Source organism: Bombina bombina, chromosome 5 (assembly GCF_027579735.1).
Source record: "Bombina bombina isolate aBomBom1 chromosome 5, aBomBom1.pri, whole genome shotgun sequence".
Classification (NCBI taxonomy): Eukaryota; Metazoa; Chordata; class Amphibia; order Anura; family Bombinatoridae; genus Bombina; species Bombina bombina.
This window is the reverse complement of record NC_069503.1, coordinates 93,093,481-93,108,199: the sequence shown is the minus strand read 5'-3', so window position 1 is coordinate 93,108,199 and position 14,719 is coordinate 93,093,481. Positions and strand designations below refer to the sequence as shown.

At 39.7% G+C, this 14,719-nt stretch overlaps 1 protein-coding gene across 2 annotated transcripts in view; it reads right to left on the bottom strand.

The window, feature by feature from the left end:
• The window catches only part of LOC128659958 (zinc finger protein OZF-like), a 187,334-nt gene that overhangs the window by 146,812 nt on the left and 25,803 nt on the right, over positions 1–14,719 (bottom strand). Inside the window, exon 4 of one of the 2 annotated variants that reach the window (XM_053713547.1) lies at positions 14,225–14,332. The exons of the other annotated variant lie outside the window; for it this stretch is intronic. Coding sequence (XP_053569522.1) covers positions 14,225–14,332 — 108 coding nt within the window. The remainder of the gene's footprint in view (positions 1–14,224; positions 14,333–14,719) is intronic. 2 annotated transcript variants of the gene reach the window in all.

Below are 14,719 nucleotides of genomic sequence, written 5' to 3'. Positions count from 1 at the left end.
GTTTTTTAACACGCCATTGACTTTGACACATATTATTTCACATCAAGTTTATTATATAATTTTTCCAATCAAGAATTTATACCTTTCCTCATACGCCTAACATATAACGAATTTCTGAAAATATTAGGATAAGACACATTAAATCCCTTAGATATAAAGCGAACCAGAAAATTAAGAACACCGCTCCAACACAACCATAGGTCTACATATAGGAAATTCATTTGTTTATTTGTATATTTTACCATTGTAAACTCTTGCTGTCTCCCAAGAATTTGGGTTTTTAAATCATTGTAAAATCTTGGATCCTCGATTATTTGTTTTAATTGTAACATTGTTTTAATCAACATTGTTTTAAATTGTCACAACTGTTTATATCCTTCATTAAATTTGTCCAAACTGTCACATGGTTTAAATCTTTTATTCAAATGCAACTGTTTGAATAAAATTAATTGCATATTGTTCAGACCCTGCCATTTTTATTTGGCGCTTTGATAGTATTTTTTCCTATATTTGCAAAGTGAAAGAATAAGAGATGGGAATTTGTCAAATAGCCACATAACAGCATGGACTCTTTCCTTACAAGGCTGGCCACTAGAAATTTGCTACAAGCAGAATAAAAAGAATCCAGTCGCACAAGGGCTTGCTGAGCTCCACAACTGTACTGCTAGAGATCCTGGGGAAGAATTATCAGAAGATGATTTTTGGAGGAACAATTGCTTTCCCCATATAAAATATACAATGAGGACCATTGTCAAACATTACCTTGGGTGTATGTTAATGGTTGTTCTTACCATGCCACTATTGATAATGAGCGCAGATTAGTCGCTGGCATTGGTATAACTGGGGCAAATGGATTCCCAAATATATCTATAGGTTTCAACATTGGACCAAGATCCAGTCAAGTTGCAGAACTAACTGCTGTTTTCAAAACCATTGAAATGGCTATTGAACATGGTATTCATGAATTTGTGATCATAACTGACTCAAATTATGTGCGTGACAGTTTTGTTGAATACCTGCCAACTTGGAAAAGAAATGGCATGCAGAAAAGCAATAACAAACCAGTCAAGCATGGCAAGTTGTTCTGCGAAATTGATAATCTGGTGGTATCCAATGATTTAACCATACACTGGAAAAAGACCAGGGGTCATTCCAGGGTTCTAGGCCCAGATAAGGAAGGCAATGATCTTGCGGATTCATTAGCCAAACAAGGAGCCATAACTGGAGAACTCCTTAATATTGACCACTTAATGGGGGCAATTCAGGTAGAAGCCATTACCAGAAACCAGGCAAAACAACAGAGTGATCCTAACCTGGTACAATGGAGTCAGGATTCTCCCAGTGAGGACCTGATCACTAGTCAAAAAGAAGACCCCATTGTAGGCATCTTCTATAAACACATAGAAGATCCTGAAGGCAAACCCATCTCAAAAGATGATTGTATAGGCAAAGAAGATCTTAGAACCTTAATAAAATCTAGATCACAATTCAAGTTACAGGATGGTTTGTTAATTAGAACCTCCAAAACTGGCATCCAGCAGTGGGTAGTACCCACCAAGTTCAGAGGTCTAATGCATCAACATGCCCATGATGCTCCCACATCTGGTCATCGTGGTGCCAAAACTTACGTATGAAATATTACGTGATTACGCTCTTTGGCCACACATGTTGAAAGATGTTCAAACCTACTGTCAAGGTTGTTTAATCTGCCCACAGTTCCAACCCACTGCACCAACGCATAGAGCGCCATTGCAGAAAAGGGGGATGGTAATGCCATGTTTAGATATACAAATTGATTTTATTGGTCCGGTAATAAGGTCATCAAGAGGTAACAAATACATGTTAACCGTGACATGCCTGTTCACTAAATGGGTAGAGTGCATTAGTGCACCTAACAATAGTGCTGAAACATGTGCAGCGTTGCTCATCAACCATGTATTTTCCAGATTTGGTCTGCCCCAAAGAATCGAGTCAGATCGGGGGACCCACTTCACTAGCGAAGTGATGACCAAAATGTGGAAAATACTAGGGGTTAAAAGAAAGCTCCATATTGCTTATAGAGCTGCCTCAAGTGGTGGTGTAGAGCGTTACAACCAGTCCATCGTTAAAATCCTCAAAAAGTTTGTGAGTGAAACGGGTAAAGACTGGGATGTAAAACTACCTCTAGTCCTAATGGCATTAAGAGCAACTCCAAGAAGTGCTACCAAGATGTCACCTTTTGAACTGATGACTGGCAGAAGAATGGTTCTACCTCAGCATCTGCTGTACCGTACATCAGACCAAAACTTGATAAACGCTGCCAATACACATCAATATGTGGAGAACCTAAGAAAGCACCTGCAATATGCCTTTGCATTTGCTCAAAGGAATTTAGAAAGAGCCGCAAACCGCCACTAAAACCTATTAGGATCTCAAAACGTCCAAAAAAGAATATGAAATAAATGATAAAGTTTATCTTTATAACTTTGGAAGAGATCAGGATAGGGAGAAGAAATTTCTTCCCTCATGGAAAGGTCCTTTTGTCATTACTGACAAAATATCTCCAGTGGCCTATAAAATAAGGATCCCCAAAAATGAAAGTTTCATAGATAAATGGGTCCATATCAATCAATTGCGGGCATGTCATCCCAGATCCCAATTACAAGTCATAGAGGGAGAATGAAGTGTCATATCCCCCAAATGTACTAAAGACATACTGTAGTTTGAAGATGACTGGCTCAAAAATAACAGACTTTCTACTTAAAGGACTGCCTATGATGTATACGGCCAATATCCTCACCGAGTACCACTGACTTTGATCCAATTCAAATACATGTGCCCTACATATATTTGAATTTGAAAGGGGGAATTATGTCAGGGCACAGGAAAATACATATTTATATATATATATATGTATGTCAATAGGATAGGGAAATGTGTTTATATATGAAACCATATTTTATCAGAAATTACTGGAATGAGGTTTAAATTCTGATGTCAGGATTTGATTCTCAAAACCCCCACAAGTCTGAATAAACAATTCAGGAATAAACCGCAGACAAGATGTCTCCGGAGGCTTGAAACTAAAACATTTGGCTTGTTAAACTTTGACAACCATCTCAGGATACCATTTGTCTTTCAAAGTGGAAATGTGTGAAACTGCCTACTCCTCACAGAGGAACCTGTCTAGTTTCAAATAACATGTCTTGTGAGAAAGTAACTCTGTGCATTTCAAATGCAAATAAACCATGCTATGTGGGTGGGGCAGTGAAGACCTTAGGAAACACAGACAAATGCTATGGTGTGAACTTAAAATTACTGAAAGCAGTGTGGGTTAAAGAATTAACATTTACAACCCCTGTATAACACAGATAAAAATAAATACATTTTGCCAAGGGAACAATACTAGTTTCATATGTATTTGGAATAATTCAAATAACCCATATATGTATATATATGGGACTGAGACATTTTATATTAAATTAATGATTGCTATGTTGAGTAATAACTACATCAAATACATATGAATGCTTGGATCATTTCTAATAATTATTTCTATTTTTATTGCAGACAACCATTGGTCATGGGCATCAATCTATGCACTTAGAAAGAGGTGCACTGAATACATCAGCATCTGTGTTTTTAAGAATATGAATAGATATGTGTGGACCTAAAAAGAAATAATTAATGACACATTATTTTTCAGGTGAACCATTGGCAAAGTTCCTGCGTGCAAGAATTGTGGGAGACATAGAGCATACTATATTATGTGAAATATATTAGATATAGAAATGCCAGGATACTGATAAAATTGTAATACATTTTAAGCTAATGAAATAAATGTGATAAGATAGGATAAACACAAAAAATAAAATATATATATATGTGGTGCCACTAATATATGTTAAACCATAAAAATTAATTAGTTAATATAGAGTTCATATAAGGATATGTACATTCTTCCTGGCACTCTTCAGTCTTCTGTGTGATCTCTCTTGATCCTCATAAAAAAGAGAAAATATGCCACATAGCGTAGACTGAAGACAGAAGACTGAAGAGTGCCAGGAAGAATGTACATATCCTTATATGAACTCTATATTAACTAATTAATTTTTATGGTTTAACATATATTAGTGGCACCACATATATATATTTTTTATTTTTTGTGTTTATCCTATCTTATTACATTTATTTTATTTATCCCCCCTCTTTTGTGATACTTTGGTACTTGTTAACATTTTAAGCTAATAATTAGCAGTATTAAATTGCTTTAATATAATACAATGTTAATAATATAACATATTTGGTATCAGAATAATCAGAAAAAATAATCTAATACTACCCATCTATAATTGGGGTTATATATGATTAATGCAGAGAGTATGATCTGATTAAATAACCATTTTATGAGCATAATTAACTTGTTTAAATATGCTTAGAAATTTTAAAGGTGAATTTGTTTTGCCTGGATGTCTGCTGCCACCTAAGGGCCAATACCGGTAGGACAGTTAAGGGAATTTAACTTTCAAAAGATGCGTTGCCATAGTAAACATGCTCAACTCCGTTAAGGGCCAATCCAATCAGGTATTCAAAATACCCTATCAGAAGAGACAAGGAGGGCCACCCATAATTTACCCATTATGGAAAACTAATAAAAGGTGAATGCAGGATAGAGAAAGGACAGATTTTCTGCTGAAGCTAAAACTTGTAACTGGTTCCTGCTGGGCGTGAAATACCATTTACTCAAGCAAAGCTAATCTACCTTTCCCATTGATTGCGATATACACTTATTGGTGATCTGAGGTAAAATAATTCCTATTAAGGAATATTGGATATCGACTGCTCTTTACCCTGGTAACATATTCAAGGTTATTGGTAAGACTATTAGTTAAATTCTAAGTCACTGCAGTTTAAAGTACAGTTGAAAGATTTAAAGAAGCAGTTTGTATTTCAAGTTAATATTTCATAAGCCTAGGTATTGTTTAAATTTGTATCTGGTAGGCTAAAGGATTTATCTGTGAAAGTTCTGGTGTTTTAAATCAATATTGTATTAGGATAAATTGCAGTTAAATAGCATAATATATATATTATCCTATTGTTTATAAGCACTGTTTAGGATTGTATTGCTTGGATGTTAAAAGTTTAGTCCCATTGTGTTAACTGAATGAAAGGCTATTTGTAAATAAGGCTGATTTGTGAAGGTAAATTTTTCTGGGCTTTGTAAGAAGTATAGCATATCTTAATAGTCGGTTTTAACGTATATAATAATTGTGTCATATTCTGGTATTGTAAATATATTTCAAAATGTTCATGGATATTAACTAAATAAAAGAATTCAGGTATTTATATTAATTGTATGGTTTCTAGTAGATGCATGTTGGTTAAGGGTTTCTATTTTTAAGAATAATTATTAAATATATTGTGTTATAACCCTGCCATAAGCCGATATATTATTTGGAGAGCACTACTTAGATTTTCATAAATATACTGACAGACCACTATAGGGTCACAATCATCTAGAGTCGCTAATACCTCCCTGAGCAATAAGCGGAGGTGTTCAAGCTTAAATTTAAAGGCCGTCATATCAGAATCTGTCTGAGGGAGCGTCTTTCCTGAATCAGAAATTTCTCCCTCAGATAACAAATCCCTTTCCCCTACTTCAGAACATTGTGAGGGTATATTGGATACAGCTACTAAAGCGTCAGACGGCTCAGCATTTGTTCTTAACCCAGAGCTGTCACGCTTTCCTTGTAAACCAGGCAGTTTAGATAAAATATCTGTGAGGGTTGTATTCATAACTTTGGCCATGTCTTGTAAAGTAAATGAATTCGACGCACTAGGGGTACTTGGCGTCACTTGTGAGGGTGTTACTGGTTGTGACACTTGGGGAGAGCTAGATGGCAAACCCTCATTTCCTTCTGTCTGAGAATCATCTATTGCTATATTTTTAAGTGCTAAAATATGCTCTTCATAATTTATAGACATATCAGTACAAGTGGGACACATTCTAAGAGAGGTTCCACAATGGCTTCTAAACACATTGAACAAGGATTTTCCTTGATGTCAGACATGTTAAACAGGCTAGTAATGAAACAAGCAAGCTTGGAAAACACTTTAATCAAAGCAAATAATACTTAGAAAAAAAACGGTACTGTGCCTTTAAGAGAAAAAAAGATGCACAAACTCTGCAAAACAGTGTAAAAAAGCAGTAAACTTTACGAAATGTTTACAGTAGCATCATAAAGCTTTAGTAAGTTTGCACAGCCAGACAAATAAACGATTAACCCCTTAATGTAAAAACCGGATTGACAAATCGTCAAAAAACGGTAAAAAAACGTTCAGCACCTTGCCACAGCTCTGCTGTGGCGCCTACCTGCCCTTTAGGATAGATTTGTGGTGGAAAAAACTTCTTTTAAGCCCTCAAACACAGCAGGACCCTCTGGAGAAGCAGTTGGATGTCTCTGAGTAAAAGAAACTGCGCAACTGAGGCGCGAAAATAGGCCCCTCCCACCTCACTCGATGTTATGGGGCCTAAAAGAAACACACCAGAGTGTTTCTAAACTAGCCATGTGGGTTAATAACCCCTAAATAAGCCACAATGACCCCTTAAAGTCCCTCAAAAAACGTTATGTTTTCAATAAAGAAAAGTTTTTTCCTATCAGTGTCACCAGTAACCAATGAGCCCTTTATGCAAGCTAGGATTCCTACTATGTGTCTATAAAAATTCTGCTCTCTGACTCTGTTCCAAGCCTGTCAGTGCACAGCCCCGGGCCGCGTGCCTACCGCTTCTTATGGCCAATCCCCTCTGCACTCTGCCCACCCCCAGACCCCCGCCCGCCCTCCTACCTGTTCAGTGTGCACTTAGTGTACCGTAACCGTAATGGTCTGGTGGGCATCATACGTGGCTCCTTCACTTTAAAGACAGTGTCAAACAGTCATGCGGTCAGGTGCCAGGCATCCCCTCATGATTTGCCAGTTCCCGTTTAGAGAGACAGCACAGCAGTGAGTGACTCCACTGCTCCACATGTCACTGAGCAGTGAGCACAGATAGGCAGGCAGGTTTAGGCTAGCAGCGCAACTTTGCAAGCCCCACGGCACGCCCACAACATTCATAGTGAAATTGGGCAGGGGAGAAGCAAAGTACAAACAAGCAAAAGCAGCCGGGAAAACTATTTGTTGAAATTGCAGCACTGGCTCAAGGGGCAAAAAAATTGTGTGTCTACAACTTCCCCAGTCCCACCAATGTTCACAAATGCCAGCCCCTCTAATAAAAAAAAAATCTATGCATCTCAACATTGTATTTTTTTGAATTTCAATAAAATGTAAAAAAAAAAAAAATTTTTTTTTTTTTTTTTGGTGTCACCCCCCCCTAGTGACGCCACTGACATACCTCAATGCAGCTTAGCATGCAAACCGTTCCCCAAACTGAAGTTTTCCTGTACTCTTCAGCCCTTGTGAGAACAGCAGTGGATCTTAGTTACAAAGTGCTAAGATCATCATCCTCCTTGCAGAAATATTCATCCCTTTTCTGACAGAGAGTGAATAATACACACCGGTACCATTTAAAATAACAAACTTTTGCTTGAGAAAATAAAAACTAACACCAAACTCACTTTACCCTTCCTAGTACTTAGTGTAGGCAAAGAGAATGACTGGGGGTGGAGCTAAGGGAGGAGCTATATAGACAGCTCTGCTCTGGGTGCTCTCTTTGCCACTTCTTGTAAGGAAGGAGAATATCCCACAAGTATGGATGAATCCGTGGACTCGATACATCTTACAAGAGAAAAAGCCTAACACCTGCAATAAAAGAGTGTAAAGCTCCGTAACGCAGCCCCATTGATTCCAATGGGGAAACAAAAGTTATGTTTACACATAACACCCTAACATAAACCCTGAGTCTAAACACCCCTAATCTGCCGCACCCTACATCGCTGACACCTACATTATACTTATTAACCCCTAATCTGCTGCCCCGACACCTACATTATACTTATTAACCCCTAATCTGCTGCCCTCAACATTGCTGACACCAACATAATGTTATTAACCCCTAATCTGCCGCTCTGAATGTCGCCGCAACCTACCTACACTTATTAACCCCTAATCTGCAGCCCCCAACGTCGCCGCCACAATACTAAAGATATAAACCCTAAACCTTGTTATGTTCTGTGTGTAGTCAGGATTAGAACATTCAGTTGTGTGCTGTTACCTTGTGTCTTGCACATATCATGAAGACTCTGCAGCAGGAACTTTAGATAACTTTTATTCAGCTACAGCCACATGGCTTATTCTCTAGCAGGTTCCATCAGTAAAACTAACATGGCTTCTGATGATGTCACAGAGACCCAGACACACCCAGGGGGTGTGGTGAGCTGAGCTTAAAGCTGCAGTAATCTTAACATCCCCTTTTTTCTCCAAAAAAAAAAATATATATATATAAAAAATAAATAAAAAAAATAAAAAAAAGAACAGACAGTGGATAATATTGTAACATACAACAAGTAACTAAACCAGACACTTGAACTTAGAACAGTTTATCTCTATAGTCTATGTGCACAAGACCTAGGTCGCAGGCTAGAATTTAGTCACAGTTATGTTTTCTGCGATAAGTCCGCCTTCGGATTAGGTCATTCCTTGCTGAATAATCTCTCACTGAATCCTCACATTGCCATCTAGAAGGTGGCCTTCTGTTTCTAGAGGGCCGTAGAGTATTTGGTTCAGGAGAAATTGTCTGTGGAGGAGTACCCAACGGTTGTTGATCATCTGTGATATTTTGTTGTTGGACAGAATCATTCTGAGGTTGATCTGTTTCAGTTGTGTTCATTGCATTTTCATCCTCAGAAGACTCAGGTGGGCACCACACTCCATGCCAGATATCCTCACCATCTGAATCATTTGATATTTGTGTAGCTGGTTGAGATCTATGTCTCATTTGTTCTACATGGCGGGAAACTGTACCACCAGCTTGTAGTTGAACTTTAAACATTCTGTTGCCCATGCCTTGTATTATGACAGCTGGAATCCATTTATTTGGGCCACGGTAGTTTCTAACCCATACTCTGTCATGAAGAACAAATTCTGAAACGCTAGAAGTGTTCAACTCTTGTGTGGGATGTTCTGGTCTAACTTTATCCAGTGGAGTTCTCAGGCGTCTTCCAAACATTAACATTGCAGGTGATAGCCCAGTAGTGGCATGGGGTGTGTTTCTATAGTTAAACAAAAAATTAGAAAGGGAGTTTGGATTAAATTTTGATTTCTGAGAGACAGCTAAGTGGCGTTTTAAAGTTTGTACAAATCTTTCAGCCTGTCCATTAGAGGCTGGAAAATATGGAGCTGTCTTACAGTGTTTGATGTTATTTGTATCTAGAAAGGTTTCAAATTCATGTGATATGAACTGTGGACCATTGTCTGAGACTAAAGTTTGTGGCAGTCCAAATCTTGCAAACATACTGGAAAGAACGACAATGGTTTGTTGTGTTGTAATACTTGACATTTGAACTACTTCTGGCCACTTGGAATGAGCATCCACAGCCACCAAATACATTCGTCCTTCCACTGGCCCTGCAAAATCAACATGGATTCTTGTCCAAGGTTCATTTGGCCATGGCCAAGTTTTTGAGGTGTCCCTGCTGGGATTCCGCTGTGTCTGTGCACATGCATTGCAAGCAGCTACATAAGAAGCAATATCTGTATCCAATTTAGGCCACCAAAAATATTCTCATGCTCTTTGCTTCATTTTTACTACACCCTGGTGTGAGCTGTGTAGTAACTTTAATGCTAATGTTTGCAGTAAGGTCGGAATTATCACTCGTGACCCCCATAACAGACAGCCTGAGTCATGCACAATTTCCTTCTTCCTTGTAAAATATGGCTGAAGGTCAGAGCGAACCACTTTAGGCCACCCATGTTGAACAAAAGACTTGATTTCCTGTAAGGTAGAATCAGAGCATGTATAAGTAGCAATCACTTTGGAATTTAGATTTACAGGCTGTGGAGGGGTTTCTATGATTTTAGAAGATGTTGTCATGTGATGTACCATGGGTAATCTAGAAAACATATCCACATTCGTATGATCACTGTGGCATTGATATTTAATGGAGTAGTTGTAAGCCGCCAGCTGAAGTGCATAGCGCTGAAGTCGTGCAGCTGTTGTGTTGGAGATACCCTTCTGAGGGTGCAGAATGGACAAAAGTGGTTTATGATCCGTGATCAGAGTAAAAGGTCTGCCATATATATAAATGTGGAATTTCTTCACAGCCCAAATTATTGCTAAAGCTTCCCGATCAATCTGGGCATAATTTCTCTCCGACGGAGTTAAAGATCTGGACGCAAAAGACACAGGACGTTCAGACCCATCGGGCATAATGTGTGAAAGTACTGCGCCTAAACCATATGGTGAAGCATCACAGGCTAGTACCAAAGGCTTCTTAAGGTCATAGTGGACAAGGAGTCTTGATTCCAGAAGAAGCTGCTTAGAGCGTTCAAATGCTCGTGTACATAAGTCAGTCCAGGCCCACTGGTTTTTACTATCTAAAAGACGGTGTAGTGGATATAGTAAATGAGCCAAATTTGGTAAAAATCTGTGATAGTAATTGAGCAACCCCAAATAAGAACGTAGCTGAGATACATTAACAGGGGTGGGAGCATGAACCAGCGCTTTCACTTTTTCAGCAGTTGTGTGTAGACCAGTCTTGTCCATTACATGTGCACAATATTCTAAACTCTTGCAGAAGAACTCACACTTTTCCATGTTAACTTTCAGTCCGAATTCCTGTAGGCGTTGTAAAACAGCTTCAACATTGGCTTTATGAGCAGCATCATTTTCACCAGTGATAAGCATGTCATCTAACATACAGTGGGTATGTGGAATACCTGCCAAGATCTCATCCATTATCCGTTGCCACACTGCAGGTGCTGGGGCAATGCCAAACCGTGGTAAAGGATACTGGTCCACAAGTAATTGAGGGTTAAGGCCCACTCTGAAATCTCCACAGATGCGAATGTCCCCATTCTTTTTTCTGACAGGAACTATTGGGGAAGCCCATTCACTGCTAGACACTGGAACAATAATCCCCTGATTTCGTAGTCTTTCTAGTTCTGCTTCAATTTTAGGTTTAAGTGCAAATGGTACAACTCTTGGTTTACAAAATTTTGGAATAGCATTTTCTTTTAGGTGAAGCTGAATCTGCTTGTCTTTCACTAAACCTAGGTTCCCATCAAATACAGTCTTATATTTGTGCTTTAGTGAATTAATCCAAGAAGAATTTGAATTCCCACTTTGGTCCAGCAGTTTGTTAAGTGGTAACTGTTGTGGTAACTTTGGCATGCCCAATGCTTGGATCCAGGATCTACCAAACAAAGGTGGTCCTCCTTTAGGTAAAATGTAGAGGCGTACCTTTTTAGTTATACCATTAAATGTCACTGTAGGTGATACACACCCAATAGGCTTTATTATTTCATTTGAATATGTTTGCATGGTGACAGCTGTTGGAACAATTGGTTGCCTTAGTCCCAGGCGGTTCCAATCAGCAGCTGTGATAACAGAGACTGCTGCTCCTGTATCAACTTCCATAATGAGAAGTTTACCATCTATATTCACCTTTGCTTGTAGTTCTGGAATTTTATTCTCAAGGCTGTAGATCTGTAATGTGTATAATGGTTTGTCTTCCTCTGAATCAGTGTGTGGTGTATCTACTTGCACATGAAAAGCTGCACGTGACTTGCTGCCTTTCTTACTTTTATCTCTGTCTAAGGAACTTCTGCACACTCTCTTTGTATGACCAATCTTCCCACACCCATAGCAGGTGCTGTTCCTAAACCTGCAGGCATTTGCTGTGCGATTTGTGTCACCACATCTGTAACAAGCTGTCTGTGACCCTTGTCTAGCTGGATACTGTTTATTTAGGTGCATACTTGTATGAAAAACATCTTTTTCCTTATCACAAACTGCCTGTGCTGGGGCCTGGAGCATTTGTGCATCTTTAGCAGCAAGTTCCATGACTGTAGCTATCTCTATAGCACGCTTTAGTGTTAACTCATCCTCTGCTAATAGTCTCTTTTGTACTGTACAGTCCATGAGTCCAATAACAAACATATCACGTAAAGCAGTGTTTAAATAATCACCAAATCTGCAGCTACTTGCTAGTTTCTTTAAACTGATCACATAAGTTTTAATGTCCTCATGCTGCAATTGCTTGCGTGTGTAAAACTTAAAGCGTTCTGATATCTCTAGAGGCTTAGGTAGGTAGTGGTCAGATAACAGGCAGATCAGGTCAGACAGAGGTTTAGCATTAGGTTTATCTGGTGAGAGAATGTCCCTTAATGTAGTGTAAGCTGCTGAGCCTATAGTTGTCAGAAACACAGCCACTTGCTTATCAGCTCCTATGTTATTTGCTGTACAATATAGCTCAAACTGTTCAACCCATGTGTCCCATCTGTCTGTGTCTGCTGCAAACACAGGTAAGGTGCCAATAAGTGCCATTATAGGGTCAGACCACAGATCCTCGTCGCCAGCTGTTATGTTCTGTGTGTAGTCAGGATTAGAACATTCAGTTGTGTGCTGTTACCTTGTGTCTTGCACATATCATGAAGACTCTGCAGCAGGAACTTTAGATAACTTTTATTCAGCTACAGCCACATGGCTTATTCTCTAGCAGGTTCCATCAGTAAAACTAACATGGCTTCTGATGATGTCACAGAGACCCAGACACACCCAGGGGGTGTGGTGAGCTGAGCTTAAAGCTCTGGGTGCTCTCTTTGCCACTTCTTGTAAGGAAGGAGAATATCCCACAAGTATGGATGAATCCGTGGACTCGATACATCTTACAAGAGAAAAAGCCTAACACCTGCAATAAAAGAGTGTAAAGCTCCGTAACGCAGCCCCATTGATTCCAATGGGGAAACAAAAGTTATGTTTACACATAACACCCTAACATAAACCCTGAGTCTAAACACCCCTAATCTGCCGCACCCTACATCGCTGACACCTACATTATACTTATTAACCCCTAATCTGCTGCCCCGACACCTACATTATACTTATTAACCCCTAATCTGCTGCCCTCAACATTGCTGACACCAACATAATGTTATTAACCCCTAATCTGCCGCTCTGAATGTCGCAGCAACCTACCTACACTTATTAACCCCTAATCTGCAGCCCCCAACGTCGCCGCCACAATACTAAAGATATAAACCCTAAACCTAACCCTAAGTCACTTACATTCACTCATCTCTGCCCTGTAACCCTCAGACACATCAAATACATACACTCACCTGTGCCCTGTATCCTTCAGACAAATCACACATGTACACTCACCTGTACCCTGTATCCCTCATACACATCACACACATACACTAACCTGTACCCTGTATCCATCAGACACATAACACACCTACACTCACCTGTGCCCTGTATTCCTCAGACACATCACATACGTACACTCACCTGTACCCTGTATCTCTCAGACACATCACACACATGAACTCACCGCTACCCTGTATCCCTCAGACACGTCACACACATACAGTCAACTATGCCCTGTATTCCTCAGACACATCGCACACGTACACTCACCTGTAGCCTGTATCCCTCAGACACACGTCACACATGTATACTCACCTGTAGCTTGTATCCCTCAGACACATCACACACATACACATTACACACGTACACTCACCTGTGCCCTGTATCCCTCAGATACATCACACACATAAACTCACCGCTACCCTGTATCCCTCAGACACGTCACACACATACAGTCAACTGTGCCCTGTATTTCTCAGACACATCACACACATACAGTCAACTGTGCCCTGTATCCCTCAGACACATCACACACGTACACTCACCTGTACCATTTATCCCTCAGACACATCACACATGTACACTCACTTGTGCCCTGTATCCCTCAGACACATCACACACATACAGTCAACTGTGCCCTGTATCCCTCAGACACATCACACACATACACTCACCTGTACCCTGTATCCCTCAGACACATCACATACATACATACACTCACCTGTTCCCTGTATCCCTCAGAACATCACACACAGTACACTCACCTGTGCCCTGTATCCCTCAGACACACGTCACACATACACTCACCTGTACCCTGTATCCCTTAGACACATCACACACAGTACACTCACCTGTGCCCTGTATCCCTCAGACACACATCACACATACACTCACCTGTAACCTGTATCCCTCAGACACACGTCACACTAGTACACCTACCTGTATTTATATTGTCACATATTTCCTGCTTTGCAGCTTCTGGCAAATTTGCTAGCCACTGAGCTTCTGTTTGTTCCGTTTTACATAAAATTTTAGCATCGTTTACAACTGGGGAACAAAACAGAAATAGAAATAAATTAATCACTGTTTACATGGTATCTTTTTAAAAGTTAGTTTAAAACAAAATGTGAAAACAGTGTAATTTAAGTTAAATACACCTGAGTCTATCGGTTAGATTACGAGTTTTGCGTTATGAGCAGCTCGGTACTAACTTGCAAGTTATTGTCACCGCTCACCTCCCTACAGCACTGCTATTACAGGTTTTCATAAACCCGGCGTTAGCAGGCAAGAAGTGAGCGTAGAGCAAAATTGAGCTCCATACCGCACTCCAATACCAGCGCTGCGGTAACCTGGTTTTATGTGCTCGTGCACGATTTCCCCATAGACTTCAATGGGGAGAGACGGCTAAAAAAAGCCTAACACCTGCAATAAAAG